The sequence below is a fragment of the Gilbertella persicaria genome, assembly GCF_025201335.1.
Source record: "Gilbertella persicaria strain CBS 190.32 chromosome Unknown B0P05scaffold_17, whole genome shotgun sequence".
NCBI classification, from domain to species: Eukaryota; Fungi; Mucoromycota; class Mucoromycetes; order Mucorales; family Choanephoraceae; genus Gilbertella; species Gilbertella persicaria.
Genome location: NW_026251978.1, coordinates 279,377 through 298,436, shown reverse-complemented (window position 1 = coordinate 298,436; position 19,060 = coordinate 279,377). Strand labels below are relative to the sequence as shown.

General features: G+C 37.2%; 15 protein-coding genes across 15 annotated transcripts; 12 read left to right on the top strand and 3 right to left on the bottom strand.

The window, feature by feature from the left end:
- Positions 1–9: 9 nt before the first annotated feature.
- On the top strand, positions 10–882 carry B0P05DRAFT_539630 (uncharacterized protein). The gene is made up of 3 exons (XM_051577973.1): positions 10–139; positions 189–270; positions 333–882. The coding sequence occupies exon 3, from the start codon at positions 333–335 to the stop codon at positions 768–770; it is 438 nt and encodes a 145-aa protein (XP_051435492.1). The 5' UTR covers positions 10–139; positions 189–270; the 3' UTR covers positions 771–882.
- A 283-nt stretch (positions 883–1,165) lies between these two features.
- On the top strand, positions 1,166–1,707 carry B0P05DRAFT_539626 (uncharacterized protein). The gene is made up of 2 exons (XM_051577972.1): positions 1,166–1,416; positions 1,470–1,707. The coding sequence occupies exons 1-2, from the start codon at positions 1,196–1,198 to the stop codon at positions 1,696–1,698; spliced, it is 450 nt and encodes a 149-aa protein (XP_051435491.1). The 5' UTR covers positions 1,166–1,195; the 3' UTR covers positions 1,699–1,707.
- A 29-nt stretch (positions 1,708–1,736) lies between these two features.
- On the top strand, positions 1,737–2,309 carry B0P05DRAFT_586657 (uncharacterized protein; the record flags this gene model as incomplete). Its single annotated transcript, XM_051582529.1, has 1 exon — positions 1,737–2,309. The coding sequence occupies one exon, from the start codon at positions 1,737–1,739 to the stop codon at positions 2,307–2,309; it is 573 nt and encodes a 190-aa protein (XP_051435490.1).
- A 283-nt stretch (positions 2,310–2,592) lies between these two features.
- B0P05DRAFT_469103 (uncharacterized protein) lies at positions 2,593–2,972 on the bottom strand (the record flags this gene model as incomplete). The annotated part of the gene is made up of 3 exons (XM_051574473.1): positions 2,593–2,672; positions 2,716–2,832; positions 2,870–2,972. The coding sequence occupies 3 exons, from the start codon at positions 2,970–2,972 to the stop codon at positions 2,593–2,595; spliced, it is 300 nt and encodes a 99-aa protein (XP_051435489.1).
- A 27-nt stretch (positions 2,973–2,999) lies between these two features.
- Positions 3,000–3,852, top strand: B0P05DRAFT_539622 (uncharacterized protein). The gene has a single exon (XM_051577971.1). It carries the CDS (start codon positions 3,035–3,037, stop codon positions 3,434–3,436), a length of 402 nt encoding a protein of 133 aa, XP_051435488.1. The 5' UTR covers positions 3,000–3,034; the 3' UTR covers positions 3,437–3,852.
- Positions 3,000–5,059, top strand: B0P05DRAFT_539621 (uncharacterized protein; the record flags this gene model as incomplete). The annotated part of the gene is made up of 2 exons (XM_051577970.1): positions 3,000–3,782; positions 3,833–5,059. Coding segments are annotated over exons 1-2 (1,126 nt in total), but the record flags the coding sequence as incomplete, so codon positions are not given.
- On the bottom strand, positions 4,827–5,146 carry B0P05DRAFT_586654 (uncharacterized protein; the record flags this gene model as incomplete). Its single annotated transcript, XM_051582528.1, has 3 exons — positions 4,827–4,872; positions 4,921–4,992; positions 5,037–5,146. 3 exons carry the CDS (start codon positions 5,144–5,146, stop codon positions 4,827–4,829), a joined length of 228 nt encoding a protein of 75 aa, XP_051435486.1.
- A 262-nt stretch (positions 5,147–5,408) lies between these two features.
- B0P05DRAFT_539613 (uncharacterized protein) lies at positions 5,409–5,854 on the top strand. The gene has a single exon (XM_051577969.1). It carries the CDS (start codon positions 5,496–5,498, stop codon positions 5,784–5,786), a length of 291 nt encoding a protein of 96 aa, XP_051435485.1. The 5' UTR covers positions 5,409–5,495; the 3' UTR covers positions 5,787–5,854.
- Positions 5,855–8,276: 2,422 nt separating this feature from the next.
- On the top strand, positions 8,277–10,031 carry B0P05DRAFT_539607 (uncharacterized protein). Its single transcript, XM_051577968.1, has 7 exons — positions 8,277–8,377; positions 8,425–8,644; positions 8,695–9,054; positions 9,101–9,242; positions 9,288–9,659; positions 9,712–9,854; positions 9,898–10,031. The coding sequence occupies exons 1-7, from the start codon at positions 8,298–8,300 to the stop codon at positions 9,997–9,999; spliced, it is 1,419 nt and encodes a 472-aa protein (XP_051435484.1). The 5' UTR covers positions 8,277–8,297; the 3' UTR covers positions 10,000–10,031.
- A 112-nt stretch (positions 10,032–10,143) lies between these two features.
- On the top strand, positions 10,144–11,685 carry B0P05DRAFT_539602 (kinase-like domain-containing protein). The gene is made up of 5 exons (XM_051577967.1): positions 10,144–10,279; positions 10,349–10,459; positions 10,526–10,674; positions 10,721–11,126; positions 11,175–11,685. The coding sequence occupies exons 1-5, from the start codon at positions 10,150–10,152 to the stop codon at positions 11,561–11,563; spliced, it is 1,185 nt and encodes a 394-aa protein (XP_051435483.1). The 5' UTR covers positions 10,144–10,149; the 3' UTR covers positions 11,564–11,685.
- Positions 11,686–12,026: 341 nt separating this feature from the next.
- B0P05DRAFT_457129 (Metallo-dependent phosphatase-like protein) lies at positions 12,027–12,636 on the top strand (the record flags this gene model as incomplete). The annotated part of the gene is made up of 2 exons (XM_051573954.1): positions 12,027–12,073; positions 12,117–12,636. Coding segments are annotated over 2 exons (567 nt in total), but the record flags the coding sequence as incomplete, so codon positions are not given.
- Positions 12,637–12,964: 328 nt separating this feature from the next.
- On the bottom strand, positions 12,965–14,142 carry B0P05DRAFT_571172 (high mobility group box domain-containing protein; the record flags this gene model as incomplete). Its single annotated transcript, XM_051581359.1, has 3 exons — positions 12,965–13,609; positions 13,653–14,101; positions 14,139–14,142. 3 exons carry the CDS (start codon positions 14,140–14,142, stop codon positions 12,965–12,967), a joined length of 1,098 nt encoding a protein of 365 aa, XP_051435481.1.
- A 387-nt stretch (positions 14,143–14,529) lies between these two features.
- Positions 14,530–15,757, top strand: B0P05DRAFT_72903 (uncharacterized protein). Its single transcript, XM_051583845.1, has one exon. It carries the CDS (start codon positions 14,622–14,624, stop codon positions 15,564–15,566), a length of 945 nt encoding a protein of 314 aa, XP_051435480.1. The 5' UTR covers positions 14,530–14,621; the 3' UTR covers positions 15,567–15,757.
- B0P05DRAFT_586648 (uncharacterized protein) lies at positions 15,660–17,518 on the top strand (the record flags this gene model as incomplete). The annotated part of the gene is made up of 3 exons (XM_051582527.1): positions 15,660–15,700; positions 15,749–16,443; positions 16,506–17,518. 3 exons carry the CDS (start codon positions 15,660–15,662, stop codon positions 17,516–17,518), a joined length of 1,749 nt encoding a protein of 582 aa, XP_051435479.1.
- A 148-nt stretch (positions 17,519–17,666) lies between these two features.
- Positions 17,667–18,523, top strand: B0P05DRAFT_468783 (adenylate kinase-domain-containing protein; the record flags this gene model as incomplete). The annotated part of the gene is made up of 3 exons (XM_051574452.1): positions 17,667–18,019; positions 18,071–18,256; positions 18,298–18,523. 3 exons carry the CDS (start codon positions 17,667–17,669, stop codon positions 18,521–18,523), a joined length of 765 nt encoding a protein of 254 aa, XP_051435478.1.
- Between the last annotated feature and the right edge of the window lie 537 nt (positions 18,524–19,060).

The following is a 19,060-nucleotide window of genomic DNA, read 5'->3' as shown; positions in this document are numbered from 1 at the left end:
CTGTCCCCGAGAACTAACATGTTAAGAGACCGCTGAAAATCATGTAAGTTTCAGAGAAACACATCCAAGTACGGAGTTAAATACTCCTTTTGCTTTAATTCATACGTATTCTCTCCTTGTACATGAAAACAGAACAAAGGTATTATACTATTGATTGTTGTTAATAGATTTAATACAAATATGGATAGTTTTCTCTCACTCACTCACTTTTTTGTCTCAAAATAATCATTGCTCAAAATCAATATATTTAAGAAAAAAAAGTTTTAAAAAGTAATTCCCTCGTAATGCGGGACTTGTATATATACTTTTTTTTCACTTTTTTTTTTCTCAAGATGACAGAACGTACAAACGCTGGTATTATTCAGGTTGGTGAAGAGCGTTGGATTCCTGGATCTCAACGTGCGGACGGCTCTTATCGTAAAGAACGTAAAGTAAGACCTGGTTTTGTGCCTCAAGAAGACGTCCAACGCTATTCAAACTCTCGTCTCGAAGCAGCAAAGCAACCCAGTCACCCACCTGGTTATAAGGCACCTGTTCCAGGTTCTGTTAAGAAAGAAGTATCTGCTGTTCAAAAGAAACCAGTTCAACAAACACCACCTGCAGCAGACCAACCCAAAGAAAAGAAAATCAAGGCTTTGAATAAGAAGCTTCGACAAATTGTCGAATTAGAGCAAAAGCTGATCAAGGGAGAGACATTAAATGAAGAACAGCATGAAAAGATCAAGAAAGGAAAGGCGATAAGAAAGGAATTGGCTGAATTAGAAGCATAACGTTTTTTCATACTAAATAAAAATAGAATCAATTTAAACATGCTATTTATATATCAAAGAAAGGCACGATTGAATATTCGAAATACGGAAGAAAGCGAGTTATGGCTTCTTGGAGTTCAAATAAAGACTAATTTTAAAGAAAAAATTCAGGAACATGATTTTAACAATAACATTGTTGGTCATATCAAAGTAGTCAATATGGCTTTCATTTCTTTTGTAGTTTTGCAAGTTCAACTGACGTAAAGAATTGTTTTTACACCAAAAAGACTCTGGATTTATAGGGGCTTCCTTCTTGATTAAAGACTTCTTTAACCAATCAAAATATGTGTATCGGAGTCTATCGATAATTACCGTTTATTTTCCCCGTATACCATTTTCACTCTTTCTTTTTTCCTCCTTTTTGCAAAACAATTTCTTTTTGTGATATGTCCTTAAACGTTTCCGACCCTGCTATTCTTGAAGCTTATGAAGATGTCCGAGATGACAAGACCCAAACCAACTGGGCCTTCTTTGATTTTGCAGATGGTAAACCAGACCGTCTTCAAGTTGCAGGTACAGGTTCTGGAGGACTTGAAGAGTTTGTTGGTCAATTAAAAGCCGAAGTTGCTGGTTGGGGATACATTCGCATGAATATGAGCAACGACGAGTAAGTCCAAACAACACAGAATCAAGAGAGGTAGGGACTAATACAAGTGACAGATATTCTCAACGTGTCAAGTTTGTTTTGGTGCCTTGGTGTGGTGATAGCGTTGGCATTATGCGTAAGGCCAAGCTATCAATCCAAATTGCGGATGTAAAGAATGTGGTCCGTAATTATCATATTGAAGTGCCTGCTTCTCATAAGCAAGATTTGACCGAGACAGAAATCATGACCAGACTTAGACGTGCTGGTGGTGCCAATTATGATAGACAATCCAGTAATTATTAGACGCGTACTTTTTTTTTTCTGTTTTTATTAAATATTACATGAGAGAATTGATTCTTTATCTTGAGCCTCCTGTTGGTTTTAAGCAACATGTTAATTCATTTCTTGATATGAGTAAAGACAAGTTTGGATTTACAACAGCAAACAGATACAATTGTCATGTTTCTATGTCTGGTTTTTTTACTGTTACTGACAGAGAACAAGAGGTGGTTCAAAAGGCTATTGAAAAAGTGATGGATAAACTGCCAATGGTACAAGTTCAGTTGACGCCATTGCTGGTATACACTAATGATAAACCATCTCATTTACTTTTGCCAGTGGTTGCTCCCTCTTTTGTTCATACTATGATGGCAAGTATTGCTCAAGAGTGTCAAGATATTGTCAAGCTAAGGTTGAAGAAGATCAACCATATAAGTTTGGCCTATTGGAATGAACAGCAAAAAGAATGGAATCCAATCGTATTAAAAGATATTAAAAAAGAAGCAGATGCTTGGTTTAAGCAAACAAAAGAACCAAAAGATACATGGGATATTGTACTCTATAGACGTACTAAAAAGAGTGAGGAGATAGGGCAACCTCATGTGTTTGAAGAACTGAAAAGATGGCATGGTTAATGATGATAATAGTCTTTCAAAAATAAAGATGCCATTGTGCTTGTTTGTTTGTCCTTTTGAGATTGAATACGCTTTAGGTATTGCTCTAATTCTGCTGTAAGCAATGCTGTATAATTGTCTTGTGTTATTAGCTGCATTAATGTCGTCATGGCGTTCAGTTGTGTATTGACAGTACAAGAAGTATCAAGGCATTGAACAATAGCATGTCTAAAAGAAGGTTGAGACAAGATGTATTCGTGATGACGAGGTTCTGCTAGTTGTTGAGAGGTTATTTGATTAAGAATCAAAGCTTACCAAGACAAATGTTGGCTAATCCTCCCATGCCGAACTCTTGGAGATTAGAATCATTCAATGCATCTATGACTTTTGAGTGAGTTATTTGTTATCAGCCCAACAACTTGTTTACCTAAAAACAGATCAACTGCGTATAGATCCCAAAGGGTATTGTAATTGATGGGATCATAAGCAAAGTTAGCCAAATGAGCAAGTATTTGTTGCCTCGCTTCTATTGAGTATTGAGTGTCTATTTTGGTTGTTCTCTCGCTTGGTTTTACCTTGACTTGTAGTCACTTGATACTCTTGTACAAGTTGTGTCAAATAGTCTGTTCTATTTGCCTTGTCTTTCCCGTGTCTTTTCTCAATATAACTTTTGCTTTGGAACATGTCAAAGACTGCTTTTTAAAAAAAGGGGTTATAAAACTTTTATATTTTTTTCTTCCTCTTTCATGTTGCGTCAAAGTCTGTTTTCTATAGTAAGCGCAAAGAATCTCGGTAGAATAACTCAGCCTTGTCGACACTATACAAGCGAGAATGCTATCTTAACAGACATCAACAAACAAATGTTTCGTGTGCTTGATAAAGCAGCATCAGCCAACCTTGGCAGTCGAGCGACCCTCACACGTATTCTACGTCTAGCCAAAGAACTCAAGGAAAATAATGTCAAGTTTGATGCAGATACATATGAACATATTTTATCTGCCTATGCGAAAGCCAATGAACCAAGCCAAGCCCTTATTCTTTATAAGCAAATGTCAGCACAAGGTATCAAACCCACTAGGAATTTTTACCACAAAGCGTTGCTTGTAAGTACCACTCTATCACGCATACACATAGGTGCTCATGCATGATTAGTTTGCTGCTAGAAATGGTGATTCTGCTTTACAAGCCAAAATGTTGCATTATATGGAACAATCCAACTATCCAAAGACGACCAAAACATATTATTGTATGTTTCTTTGTATGCGAGAAACACTTGAACTAGAGCACGCTCTTGATACAATCGACATCATGAAGCGTGATAATATTAAGATGAACCTTCATAGTTATGCTACTGTGATTGATATGGCAGTTCATTTAAACGAAGTTGAAATTGCACATCAATTGCTTAAAGAAGCCGAGAAGCTAAATGAATTTGGTCAGCAAGCAGGAATACTGTATACAAGTGTATTGCAATTAGCTGCTTTCAATGGCCATGTAAGAAACCAAGAGCATTGTTGGAATGTGTCGACTGACACTTTATCTAGTATACTATTGTCAAAGACATATGGAAAAAGGCGTCCAAATACAAAACAGATGAAGGGAATTTATTGTATATTCTAGATTTAGCAGGTAAACATGGAGACACCAAAATAGCCACTGAGGTCATTCGCATCATTGGGGAACGAGGCTACACTTATCGAGAATGTCATTTTGCGCCCTTGATTGATACATTCGCAGCCACAGGCGATATCACTAATACGTTTCAGCTGTTTCATGTGATGCGAAAAGTAGGCATTACACCTAACAAAAAAACAGCATTACCTTTGGCGTATCGTTTAGGACAAGACAAGAATGCGATCTTTAAAGCTAAGCATATACTTGAGAAACAAAGCCCTGTGGATGTCACTGCATTCAATTTAGTGATTCATGCATTGGCTTACAATAAGGAGATTGATGCAGCATTATCACTCTATCAAAAATCAAAAGAGTTGCAAGTGACACCGAATAGTGAGACATTAGATGCTGTGTTGGATGCATGTATTCATTGCAAAGATGCAGGATTAGGCAAGGATGTGTATGAAGAGCTACTGGCTAAAGGCGTCCAACCTACATCAACTTCACTTAGCAAAATGGTGACCTTAATGTGTACACAAGAAGATTATGAAGAAGCGTTTATGTACTTGGAGGAAATGAAGAAACGAGACATGGTGCCCTTACGTGGTTGTTATTATAAGCTTGTGAAAGTACTGGCAAGTGCAAGAGATGCAAGATTAGAAATGGCATTGGATGATATGAAGGCATATGGCTATTCTATTTCAACACATATCAGCCAGTTTATTGAAAACGAAAAAACAACTGCTACTTTAAATTAATACCCCCTCCCCATTATTAGCGTCAAAAATTTGTGAAACTTAATGGCAAAACGGATGGAGCCCTGAGGCTTGGTTAAAAACCGTACCTGAACAAGGTATTCTTGGCAAAATTATTTTATGTCTTAAATTAATAGCTATACAATTAAAATAATAAAAAACAAGTGTATTAACATATTTCATCTAATGCGCAACAGATACACATAGCAACCAAGCTAAAGATTCAATTAGAAAAAAGAAACAGATACAATAAGATTACTTACCATCCCCAACAACAAGAATGATCATTCTCTGGTGGTCTTTCTTGTTGGACTACAATTGTCTGTGGTGGTGGTCTAATCAAGGATTATTACTTTAGTTTTTGTATTTATAGACTTACGCTGGTTGATAGTAGCCTCCTTGTTGCGGTGGAGGATAATAACCCCCTTGTTGTTGCTGAGGGTCTCCGTAGTATTGGCCTGGTTGTTGGTTATAGTAAGGCGAAGACATGTTGAGTATAGAAAGAAAGGTAGAAAGACAGAAAATGATTTTGTTTGATCATTTTATACTTGGATGCTGTGTGACCCCAGTGCCATAAATTATCCATAATTGTCAGCTTCAGTGTCAGCCACCTGATTGCCTAAATAAAGAGGTGCCGAGTCAACTCATCCCGAGAAAACGGCTGTTTCTCATGGCAAAGAATGATGTCTAAAGAGTTCCCGGACCAAACATAAAGAAGGGTATTTTTTAGGTAATGCAAGTACGGGACGGAAGACAATGACGAACTTCTAAAAAAAACTATTTTTCTCTTCTTTTCTTTATCTCCTTTTTTTTTTGTTTTCCCTCCTTTTTAAAACTAATGGGTCTCCTTGACAAATTAAAAACGCAGTACGATTTACATCAAGTGACTCAATACACTAAACGTCGAGAAGCCTACTCTGACTTTGAGTTTAAAAACAAAGACTATTATAAAGCTGCTTATCAAGATGGTGTTTATGCAGACATCCAAAAAAGGCCTTCAATCACTCGCAGATCTTCATCGATGCTTTTGGTAGTTTCTGATCTTATCAAGAGAAAAACAAACAAAAAGAGACGATCGCTGGCCACTGAATTAAACAGGACATCTGAATCATATACCATGAGTGCGTAAGTTGTACTCTTTAAATACTGTTAACACTATAATAAAAAACGCCCCAAACTAAAAAAAAAAAAAAGGTTACACTTTGGGAAATATCAATAATAATAAGGGTAACTCAGATTCTTTTCAACTTGAGAGTACTTCGTTTTTTAGCGTTTAGAAAATAAGCAATGATATTCTCTCTACCAAGACATCCTGCTTTGATACTGTAATGCGTATATCTGAAGGAACATATTATTTGCATGACCAATGTTAGTTACACAAACGGAAGAAGAAAGCACATAAAATCAAAAACAATTACGCCTCTCATAACCATGCCATTTTGTTTTTGTTGAATGAAAGAAAGGGAATTACGATATGAAGATTTACGCACCTATAAATAGACATGGCAGTATTATTTGACGTACTTTGTGAGTAACAACATACCTATGATCAATCAATAGACTCTTTTCATTTCTTATAACAGATTGAGATGATATTAGCATTTTTTAAGAAACTCCGTTCCCATTTACAGCCAAATTGAGTGTTTAATATGAGAAGTTGTACAATTCTTGTACGTTTTATGGCAACCGAGTATTGAACCATGCATTTAGAATGCAGTAGCTACCTAAGACTGCTTTTTTCTAACTATCAACGATACAAGCGTGTGTCTTAGCAATAAAATGACATTTCAGAAGAGGGCATGGACCGAATAACACCACACAGTATTCTTTAATTCTATGTTTATTTGAAGTATTCAATGTATATTTGATTTGATTTTATGATATGCATACAAAATAATTACAATGTAAATCCTTGCACAATGCTTCGCCTGAACTAACGAAATTATGAGCAAAATGAAGCATTCTTCTTAAAGACGTAATCCCTTTACTGCCAATGATACACCATGATACAAGCAAACAGCTATAAATATAACAGGGTTTACCATCTACTAAATAGTTGACTTTTCTTTTAACGATTTTGAAAATGAGCAAATTGAATTTAAAGAAGGAAAAAAAAATTAAAATGATATACATACAAACTTCAATCGACATCATTTTACTTTTCTTTTTTCTAGTTTGAGTTTTTCCTATGATATTTGCATGAAGGCAATTGTCCTACATTTACTTTATCAATCGCTATTGTATCAATTTATGCGGTTAGTCTGTTAGAATATGTTGTATACCATATACAACGAAATGTAAGTGTATGTTCTACCTGTCTTTAGCCCGGACATGTGTTTTAGCAGCGAAAACGACGATTTAAAACGATAGAGGACATTTAGTTTAGTGGCTTATATGAAATGAGTGCCTCAAAGAGTTAAAGGGTTCTCTTGCAGTCTCTGATGATTCTTATTGCACATCTTTAGGACTTTAAATAAAACAGGAACATAGTTCCCCTACAGAAAGAAAAAAGTCCCTGATGATATTCTGTATTCTACAAGGGTCTATTTGTCATGGCATAAAGTATAGACTTTATAATTTGTATCGAGATTATTTATTTCCAAGCACTTTTTATTTTATTTCTGGCGCTCTTTTGAATCTATACAAAAAAAAAAAAACTCTTTTGAATCAAATCAGATCGGCTCCCTGGATTTACTGAAAAACACGCTTGACGCGTCTTGAAAACAAGTCACCTACGCGTTCCTTTTTTTTTTTTCTTCTTCTTCTTAAGCTTATCACTCATGTCTACCACTACCACTACCACTACTTCTAAACTCCTTGTGAAGCGTCTATCAGAATTTGCACAACTTCCTACCAGAGGTTCAGCTCTTGCTGCTGGTTACGATCTCTACTGGTAAGTAAGAATTAAGCCTAAAAATCATATTTATTCTTCTTAGTGCTCATGATACTACCATTCCTGCTCAAGGAAAAGTAATTGTGCCTACTGATATCTCAATTGCTGTTCCTGAAGGTCATTATGGTCGTGTTGCTCCTCGTTCTGGTCTAGCTGCCAAACATCATTTAGATACAGGTGCAGGTGTGATCGATGCTGATTATCGTGGCCCTGTTGGTGTTGTTATGTTTAATTTCAGCAAAGATAATTATGATGGTAAATGGATCTAGTTATTGATCTTGTATGCTGATACCAAATAGTCAAACGTGGTGACAGAATTGCTCAATTGGTCATTGAAAAGATTTCTACACCTGAAGTCATGGAAGTCGATGTAAGTTACTTTTACCATTAGCTTAAACTTATTTTACTTGGTAGTCTTTAGATATTTCTGACCGTGGTGCTGGTGGATTTGGTAGCACAGGTTACAAATAAACTTTATTATTTTAGACTAGAAAATACATAAATGCATAACATAATCTTTTTCTATAATATCTCAAAAAAAACAAGCCGGTCATTACACTTGATCTTTACATCGTGTGACTTTTTCCTTCTTTTTTCGCACGGCCAAGTCATTCAGTCGCCGGCTGATAACCGGGTTTATCTTTTCCAGATGATAAACGCCATATTGGAATATAAAATGCACATAAAAAAAAAAGTTTTTCTTCTTTTTCCTTTCTTTTTTTTTCTTTTAAAAATCTCAATACAAAAATGGAACAATTTCTAGAATACGTGAACAAGCATCAAAACGATTTCGTTGAAAGACTTCGTAAGGCTGTTGCCATTCCTAGGTAAAACAGAGCATTCATCAAGGTGTATCTGACGCGTTTCCTTTTAGTGTCAGTGGCGATCCTGCTCACCGCCCTGATGTCTTTCGTATGTCTGAATTCTTAGTGGATGAATTAAAGGCTCTCGGCGCTCAGGTCGAAACCCGTGACCTTGGTAAGCAAGATTGGCATGGACAAGAGTTGGATTTGCCTCCTATTGTCCTTGCTTCCATTGGTAGCAATCCTGAAAAGAAGACTATCTTGGTCTATGGTCATTATGATGTTCAACCTGTAAATACACTATATGTGTTGTTTTTTTTCTTATTCATTTTTTATGTTAGGCTCTTTTGGAAGATGGTTGGAACACTAATCCTTTTGAATTGGTAGAAGATGAAAAGAACCGCTTGATTGGTCGTGGTGCTACTGATGATAAGGGTCCTGTCTTGGGTTGGATCAATGTGGTTGAAGCCCACAAAGCATTAGGTCTTGAATTGCCCGTGAACCTTAAGTTCTGTCTTGAAGGTATGGAAGAATCTGGTTCTGAAGGCTTAGATCCTCTTATTTTCCAAGAGGCCGATAAGTATTTCAAGGATGTGGATGCTGTCTGTATCTCTGATAACTATTGGTTGGGTACCACCAAGCCTTGTTTGACCTATGGTCTTCGTGGTGTCTCTTACTTCCACATGAAGGTGAAGGGGCCTGTAAGTGATCGTATGTGAAAGGAACCGCTTTCTAATCATTCATTAGGCTGCTGATCTCCATTCCGGTGTCTTTGGTGGTACTATCCATGAGCCCATGGTTGACCTTGTCAAGGTCATGAGTAAGCTTGTGGATCATCATGGTAAGATTCTTGTTCCTGGTATTTATGAGCAAGTCCGTACTTTGTCTGGTAAGTCATTAAGAGTATAAGCCAATTGGCTGATATTCGTATTAGATGAAGAACAAAAGACCTATGATAACTTGGCTTTCAAGATGGAAGAACTTCATGATGCTGTAGGTAACAAAATTAACATTCACGAAAATATCCGTGACACACTTCAATGCCGTTGGAGAAATCCTTCTTTATCTCTTCACGGTATCGAAGGTGCCTTTTACAATCCTGGTGACAAGACTGTCATTCCTGCTGCTGTCACTGGTAAATTCTCTATTCGTACTGTCCCTGATATGGAACCTGAAAAGGTGACTGAACTTGTTGTCAAGTACTGTCAAGAAGAATTCGCTAAATTGGGCTCTAAGAACCAATTTGAAGTCTTCTGCACTCACGGTGGTAACCACTGGCTCTCTAGTCCCGAACATCCCAACTATGGTAAGTCGTGCCACATTAGGCAATAACAAAACTCACTCCCATAACTTGCTAGTTGCTGCTGCTAAGGCTGTAGAAACTGTCTATAAGGTCAAGCCTGATTTAACTCGTGAAGGTGGTTCTATTCCCGTCACTTTATCATTCCAAGAAGCCCTTAAGAAGAATGTCTTGTTATTGCCTATGGGCCGTGGTGATGATGTAAGTCGAATGATGATCATGATTTGAAACTCATTTTCTTTAGGGTGCTCATTCTACAAATGAAAAGTTAGATAGATCCAACTATGTTCAAGGTACACAACTATTAGGTGCCTATTTGTATGAAGTTGCTCAAGTTGAACTCTAAGTTCATTTTAAATAAAATGACTATTATGTATATATGTGTGTGTGTGTGTGTTTAGACAAATTAAATATGTGTAAAGAAAGAATATATATATATATATATATTTTATATTTTTTTATTCTTTTCTCTTTTCTCTTTTTTTTTCTGACTAAAATGGCAACAGCACCACAACGTCATAGTAGCAATGGAAAACCAATATCAAGTAATAGTACAAACGTTGTTGGAGTTCACTATAAAGTGGGTCGAAAACTAGGAGAAGGAAGTTTTGGTATTCTTTATGAAGGTATGACTCCCTACACACAAAAAAAAAGGGGAGGGATCGTATAAACCTAACTCACCATCTTCTTTATAGGTACCAACTTGTTAAATAACCAACAAGTGGCTATAAAGTTTGAACCTCGAAAGTCAGACGCACCTCAGTTACGAGACGAATACAGAACCTATAAAATCCTTTCTGGCACTCGTAATGCTGTAAACCAAATGAATTCTAAAACTCATATCCCCCCTTTTTTTTTATCTCCTTGATTAGATGGCATTCCCTCTGCTTATTATTTTGGTCAAGAAGGTCTTCATAATATACTTGTAATTGATCTTTTAGGTCCAAGCCTAGAAGATTTATTTGATTCATGTTCAAGAAAGTTTAGTATCAAGACAGTCGCTACACTGGCTCGTCATATGGTACAGTAAGAGATTATATCGCAAACACACACACTCATTTTCCTAGATTACTCGTATTCAAAGTGTCCATGAAAACAACCTGATTTACCGTGATATCAAACCTGACAACTTCTTGATTGGAAGACAAGGCACAAGTGAAGCAAACACGGTTTATCTGATTGATTTTGGTATGGCCAAACAATATAGAGATCCTAAAACAAAGCAACATATTCCCTACCGTGAACGAAAGAGTTTATCAGGTACAGCTCGTTATATGAGTATCAATACCCATTTAGGAAGAGAACAATCAAGAAGAGATGACTTAGAATCCTTGGGCCATGTATTTATGTACTTCTTAAGAGGTTCTTTACCTTGGCAAGGATTGAAGGCTGCTACCAATAAACAGAAATATGAAAAGATAGGTGAAAAGAAACAAACGACTGCCATTAAAGATTTATGCGCTGGATTCCCAGGTAAGAAAGACAAAAAAGAGGGAGAGAGACAAGATACTTATAGAGTAGAGGAATTTGGTATCTATCTTCAATATGTACGTAAATTAGGCTTTGAAGAAACACCAGATTATGATTTCCTTCGAGATTTGTTTACCAAAGTACTCAAGAATCATGGTGATATAGATGATGAAGTCTATGATTGGATGCTGTTAAATAACGGTCGAGGACTGGTTGAAAAGCGATCTTCTCGACACCATCATCAACAACAACAGCAACAGCAACAACAACAACAGCAGCCACGCCATATTCAAGATAATCCTTATGGGCGCACTCAGCCACCTAACACTCAACTTGTTAATCGACCTGAAGCTGCTGATTATGATGATGGATCACGGAAAAAAGGCTTTTGGCAACAATTTATTTCGTTTGTTACTTGTGGGCTGTTTACTTGTGCGTAATATTATTTTTCTTTTCTTTCTTTTCTGCATTTCCATTGTGTTACCTGTCAAGAGTCTTGGCTTTTTTTTGAATAAATTTTTTCAGAAGGAAAAAAAAAAAAAAAAGATAACATTCCTTTTCTCTTTTAGTATGGTTAAACCAAGGTGGACAGTGCATGTCTTGTGCTTCTTATGGATAAGTCTTTTATTGTTGAATGAATACTTTATTTTTTGGTACTCAGCTAAGCAATGCGCTTTATCAACTACAAACCATGTAAGCCTATTGTTCAGCCCACACAAAGCATTTATAGTCTTGTTTTAGCATTCCAAGGTCATGTTGATTGCTGATCCACAAATGACCGATGACAAGTCTTATGAACGCCATTGGCTCATCATGGCACTCACTAAATTTTACAGTGCGCTTTATATGAAGCGAAATTATAGGCATTTGAACTATCAATTGAAACCAACAGATACCATTATTCTAGGTGATCTCATGGACAATGGACGAGAATGGCAAGATGATGGCTTGTAAGTGAACACAATGGCAAGCATAAGTCAATGACATCGATAGCTTTGATAAGGAAGTGCAACGATTCCATACTATTTTTCCACCCAACAATCATCTTCATTATATGGCAGGCAACCATGACATTGGGTTTGGTCAGCGTATCAATGCTACTCGAGTAGACCGATTTGAACACTATTTTGGCCCTACTTTTTACACATTTGAAAAACACGGCTTTCTATTTGTCGTACTGGACACTGTGTCACTCTGCTCGAATGAGTCAGCCATTCCTCTCTTGGACAACATTCCACAGCACCCTCGTACTTTGCTTTTTACGCATATACCTCTTTATCGAGCAGCTTCACAGACATGCGGGCCTTATCGACGCCAGAGCAGATCGAACTGGATTCTGAATGAAGCTGGCTACCAATACCAAAACTTAGTGCCTGAACATCTGTCCAACTTGATTTTGGATAAAGTGAAACCATTGCTTGTGTTCTCGGGGGATGATCATGATTATTGTAAAGTCATTCATCGAGACAATGTGCCAGAAATGACATTGCCTACATTTAGTATGGCGCAAGGTGTCCGATTTCCTGGGCTGATGGTGTTGGATCTAGCCCAAGAGGGATTATCGACCCATTTATGTTGGCTACCAGACCAAGTCGAGCTTTTTATTCAGTATGGATACCTGTTGATTTTTACTTTGGTTTGCTTGTTTCCTTGGAGATCTGGGACAAATCAACCTAGTTTATCAAAAGAAGAATTAGGCATTACTCAGCCAACAACATCAGTTGGCTTAAAAAAGCATGTCTTGTCCTCCCTACGCTATGTGGCGTGTGTTGCTATAACTACTTATATCTTTTGTCTTTGTATGCTTTGAAAAAAAAAAAAGTTTATTTCGTCAAGGTATATCAGCAATTGTTATTCACAAATGGATCAGAAGGAAGGAGTGTGTTTAATGTACGTGGCGTATGATTCATGGGCAACAACATGGAGTTGGAAGGAGATAATGGTTGCGCATTTATCAATAAAGAAGGTTGCAATGAAGATTGAGGTTGTATTGTCTTACAGAAAGGATCCATAAAAGACGAGAGTTCATGCTTTAATGCAGCTGCACGGTATTTCTGTCGAGTACCACGTCCTAAAGCATGGTCATTTTGAATAGCATAGATTTGCATCTCACGAGCATATCGCTCCTTATCCACTTGCGCCTTTGTCTTCCATGGCAAACGATCTTCTTCTGTCATATTGTTCCAACGATCAGCACATAATTTGCTAATCTGTCCCACATTCGAACCGGGATAATTACGCATCGTTTCTGGTCTTACTTCTGTTAAATACCACATATAAGCACTCAAGGGGTGTTTGGGCGTGCTTGAGTTCTTGTCACGCTTAGGGCGTTTACGCTTGGGTTGATCTTTGGAAGAGCCTTTCGTGACATGACCTGCCTTGACAAGTTCGGCTCTTGATCGACGCATATACATGGCATTCGGGTGAAGTGCTTTTTGTTCCTCTTTAAGCTTATTGGCTTGAATCACATATTGATCTTTTTGTTCCTGTACAAGCATTGAATATCGTCTTATTGCATACTTGGGTTACCTTGGGCATGGTTTTCCATCGAAAACCAACTTCTTTACTGATATCAGCTACTTTCATGGTAGGATCTTGATCTTTGAGTATCTTTCGCATTTCTTTGTTAAAGAGTAAATAAGCATTGGGTGGTCGAGTCACACGAACAGGTGCTTTTGACTTATCATGAGCATCCTCGTCAGTCTTATTGACAGGTGATTGAGTTAATTCTTTTGTTGCCAGTGTGGGTTGATGTAATTGAGGAGGAGCCATACGAATCAGAGGAAAAGATGAATAGGCTAGATGGAATGCCGTTGGATCCTCCATAGATATGTCTTGAGAGGGTGCAACAGTTCTGGGTTGCCTTAAAGGCGTCGTATTCAGTAGTTGTGCTTGAGTTATAGCCGCATATTGCTGTAGGCTATATTCAATATTGCCTGATAAATTGTCTATAAAATTAAGGATGAGTTCATTTCTTTCTGCTATTTTCTTATAGCATCGAATATTACAACTAACTCATTTAATATATATATATATACAGAAAAGAAAAAGAAAGAAAGAGGGGTTAGCCTATGAATGGGCTCGCGTGAGACAGTTTAATGCTTTTTTTTTTCTATTGACTTTACTCCGATCAAGGACTGCTTATTGCCAATTAAGGCAATGTCTATGCAAATGATTCAACAAACAGAATGAATCATACTCTATCTACAAGCATCTTGATGTGATTCATTCTATTACAATATAGCATAAGAGAAAAAAGGACATAAAAAGAGAGAAAGAAAAGAAAGAGATACAAAGTATCTTATTATATATAGAAAAGAGATGGTAATAACCTTTTTTAAGTTTGTGCGCATGTGTATTCGAATAGATTGAGCCTTCTCTCCTTTCTTTCTTTTTTTTCCCCCCTTCTTTTCTCTCTCTCTCTCTCTCTCTCTCTCTCTCTCTCTCTCTCTCTCTTTTTTTTTTTTTTTTTTTTTTTTTCTCTTTGTATTGCCTTTCATGACGTCTTTGCCTAATGAGTTACTACAAAATATTATTGATTTGACTGACCAATCTGACCTGTTACCTTGGCTCTTTGTCTCTAAATACACCTTTCAACTTGTCCGACAACGTGTGTATAAAAAAGTCATTTTTCCAGACAGCCATGTGAGCACGGAAGCCATTCTAACATTTTGTGAGTTGTATGGACTGTCTCTAGAGACCATCAAACTCCCTCGTCACCACTATGTACCCGACACTGTCTATCATCAAATCCTCCAATGGTGTCCTCGCCTAGACTATCTCCAATCCAACCTATACCCTAAACAGCTACACGGCTGTTTACAACGTATGCGCCATTCAACATGTATCATGTCCACCGATATTCCCGACGATGCACTGGACGAAGTGACAGCTTTCCATTCAAAGAATCAGACCATCACGTATTTTGCTTGTTGTCCTTCCTTTTTTGTGTTTCCCAGTGAATTAGTGCCTGAAAAGAATCCCACACTCACCCAAATATCGCACTATTTTCATCATCCAGGTGCTCTCAGTAATGCTATTTTACCTACGTTTGGATCGGATTTGTTATCGTTGACGTTGAATGCGTATGATGTGTTGACGTCTTCTGTTGCTCGGCTGATTGTGACTAAATGTCCTCGATTAAGGTACCTTGCTGTGCCTTGTGTAAAAGCAGAAGGCTTATGGATGTTGTTAAGATGGTGTCATACACTAGTAGCTATTGTAGTGGGTCATGATGATTCTTTGATCCCTTTTGAAGAAGAAGAAGAAGAGGAGGAAGAGGAAGACCATCTCTCAAGAAGTATGCTGACAGATATTGAGAACGAAAGAGCAGTGGAAACAGTTAGACAACATAAAAGAGTCTGGTGTGTGCATTCAAATGTGCACGAAGACGATAACCAAAAAAGAATGTCGTGGCATATCGGCATCATCCCTAAAATCTGAGTTTATTTTTTTTTCTTTTATATAATTTTATTTCATGTGTACATATCCATTTTCATTGTTCTTTCGCATTTCTTTCATATCTTTAATAATAAAATGGCAACTCTCTTGTTATTAGGCTTTATGATTTCAAAAAGGTAATTGGGTAGTTGAAATGTTCATACTGATGGTTACACGCATAAAAGTATACCACAAAAAAAGAAATCATGTCAAACATTCAGTGACATCTACGATGTGGCCGAATGCTTGTTTCAACAAGGAAACTATACAGAAGCCTATCGTGTCTTTTATGAGTTGGGAGAGACATTTCATTATCAACAAGCCAGTTGTGCCTGGTATCAAATCCAATGTCTTTTGGCTCTCGGTCATTGGCGGCAAGTGATTATGAGTTGCCATCGACAGCTAGAACGACACCCCTATCAACAAAAATGGCGTTATATTGCCTGTGAAACCTATCTCGAACGAAAAGACTATACACTCGCATGGGAAGAAATCAAACATACAGACAACGCTGCACGAAAACGTATTGTGTATGAGGGTTTGTTGTCTCAACACAACCAGAGAAACGACATTCTGGATTACCTTACTTTTGACCTTGCCTCTGAAGTGTTTAAATATCTTGACTTGGCTTCGTTGGCTCGTTGTACATGCGTATCTAAACGATGGCGATATTTTTTGATATCCAATGCGTATCTTTGGAACGATTTAGAATTAACCAATAGAAAATTAGGACATATTTGGATCCACACCTTACATACATATCTGAATCGACTCCATACAGTACCACTCACACGACTCGTAATTGAACATCAAAAGATCCATGGCGAACAGTTATTGACAGCACTTGTGAATCATCAATGTCAAAAACTAAAGACACTCAGTAAGATATATATATATATATATATACAAAGAAATATACGTATGTATTGATATGCATTTTAGTTCTCACCGATGTGATTTGCACACCTACTTTGTTTTTTCATGCATTGGAATACATTGGGTCTGTGTTGCATAAACTCGAATGGACTGGATCCTCAGTGCAATTGAATGATTTGATCAAAATTTTGCCTAAAACAAGTCAACAACTCAAGCATTTAGCTATCAAAAACTGCTTTACTGCTTATTGTGAAAGTGGTCCTTCGTTTGAAGATCTTGAAGCATATGGAGAGACATTACCTTCTTCTTTTGTTTCTGGTGGTAATTCATTCCATGCATTAGACTCACTTGAGTTGTCAAGTATTCATGGGTTAAAGACAACCCATTTAGCTCATATTCTTTCACAATGCTCTCATATCAGTCGGCTTGTATTGGACCATTGTTTAGTGGATATTGTGCCTGTTATCAACATGATCCGAACCACTTGCCCTTGCTTGACTCAGTTTTGTTATGCGCGTAATCAACTCTGTCAACAATATGATGCCATGTATAGACCAAGAAGGCAACAACGCCAACAAAGACAGTTTCATGATCATTTACCATGGACTGAGCTACGCATTCATTTCACAAGTGCATTTACTAACCCTATGCTTCAAGATATTTTGTTTGATTCTGCAGCTACCTTGAACGTATTGGATCTTTATGGCAGTGCATTTATCTCAGACAATGCTTTTGGCGACCAAAGACTGACAGGCTTAAAAGAGCTCAGTCTGGGTGAATGCTACAGTCTATCGACACGATGCATTGTTCAGTTAATCGACCAAAACCCTTTATTAGAAAAAGTCAATTTGAGTGGATTGACAGCTATTCATGACATTGTGCTTGTGTCTCTGTCGTGTTGTGAATATCTGCACACACTCAACCTATCCAACTGTCATTTGAATGTGACTCATGAAGCCTATAAGCAGTTCATTGATAGACGACGCCATTCCCTGCGACAAATAGACTTACAAGACTCTATATTATCCAAAGATTTATTACTTTATACCATGATTAAACTCAAGACACATATCATTTAACTAGGTATGTGTGTAACCTACGTCACGCGTGACTTTGAGATCTGTTATCCCCAATCCATGGTGAATATCATGTAATCTAATATCCATCTCCCATCTTTCCCCCTGCAAATTTATTTTCTCTCTTTCTTTTTTATTATTATTGTTTAACATGTCCGACCATTCAGCTGTTTTAGAAGAAATTAGAAAGAATATTCAAAGCCTTCATGAAAAGTTTGAAGCTCTTGAAAAGAAGGTAGTTGCCGGTCCTCCTAAGCAAAACCTTCGTATGGTTATTATGGGTCCTCCTGGTGCTGGTAAGGGCACTCAAGCTCCTGCTATCAAGGAAAAATTCTGTGCCTGTCACTTGGCTACCGGCGATATGCTCAGAGCTGCTGTTGCTTCCAAGTCTCCTCTTGGTTTAGCCGCCAAAAAGATCATGGATGAAGGTGGTCTTGTTTCTGATGAAATTGTGGTTGGTATGATCAAGGAAAACTTGGACAACAACCCTGAATGTAAGAATGGGTAAGCAATGCATAATAATACGCGATGATTGTGATTGACATTGGTATCTAGTTTCATTCTTGATGGTTTCCCTCGTACCGTTGTTCAAGCTGAAAAGTTGGATGAAATGCTTGATGAAAAGAAACAACCTTTAAACTCTGTTGTTGAATTGGTGATTGATGACAATCTTCTTGTCTCTCGTATCACCGGTCGTTTGATTCACCCTGCTTCTGGTAGAACTTATCACAAAGAATTCAAGTAAGTAAGCTATACTCATATAATTGCTGATTGTCGTATAGCCCTCCTAAGGTCTCAATGAAGGATGATGTTACTGGTGAACCTCTTATTCAACGTTCTGATGATAATGTCGAATCTTTAAAGAAGCGTTTGGATGCTTTCCATAAGCAAACTGTTCCCGTTGTCGACTACTACAAGAAGAAGAACATTTGGTACGGTGTTGATGCTTCTCAATCCCCCAAGGCTGTCTGGGCTTCTCTTGGTGCTATCTTTGATAAGACTCTTTAGATTTTTTTCTCTTTCTTTCTCTCTGTTGTGTATTTAATTAAAAAGGATGTCTTGTTATCTTTAAAGACATGAAAAATAGCTCATTAAAGGCTGGAACAATCCTCTCTTTTCTTTTTGTTTCTATACGAGCTATTTTTTTTTATTTCAAAAAGGCTCAATGCAAAACATAAGATCTTGCACAGGTAAGAACAAACAAAGAAAAAAAAAAGAGTTTATATAGGGCTATACATACCTCCCCCTTTTTTCTTTAAATTTTACGAAAATTACATGAAATTTCTGACGAAAAAGTGCTTCAAACTGCATAGAAACAAAGAGCTGCCTAACAAATGTATTAACAAAAGCTGTAGATATCGATAAGCCGAATTGAATGGTCTACATAAAAGTGTACGTTTGCTATTTGGTGTTTTAGCTGTTCTCTAAAAACATATCCTAAGTCTTCTAACCATAGCGTGTATCTTTTTTTTTTTTTTTTTTTTTTTTTTTTTTTTTTTTTTTTTTTCAAATCTAACACTTCTCGAGTATACTATAGCATCAAAC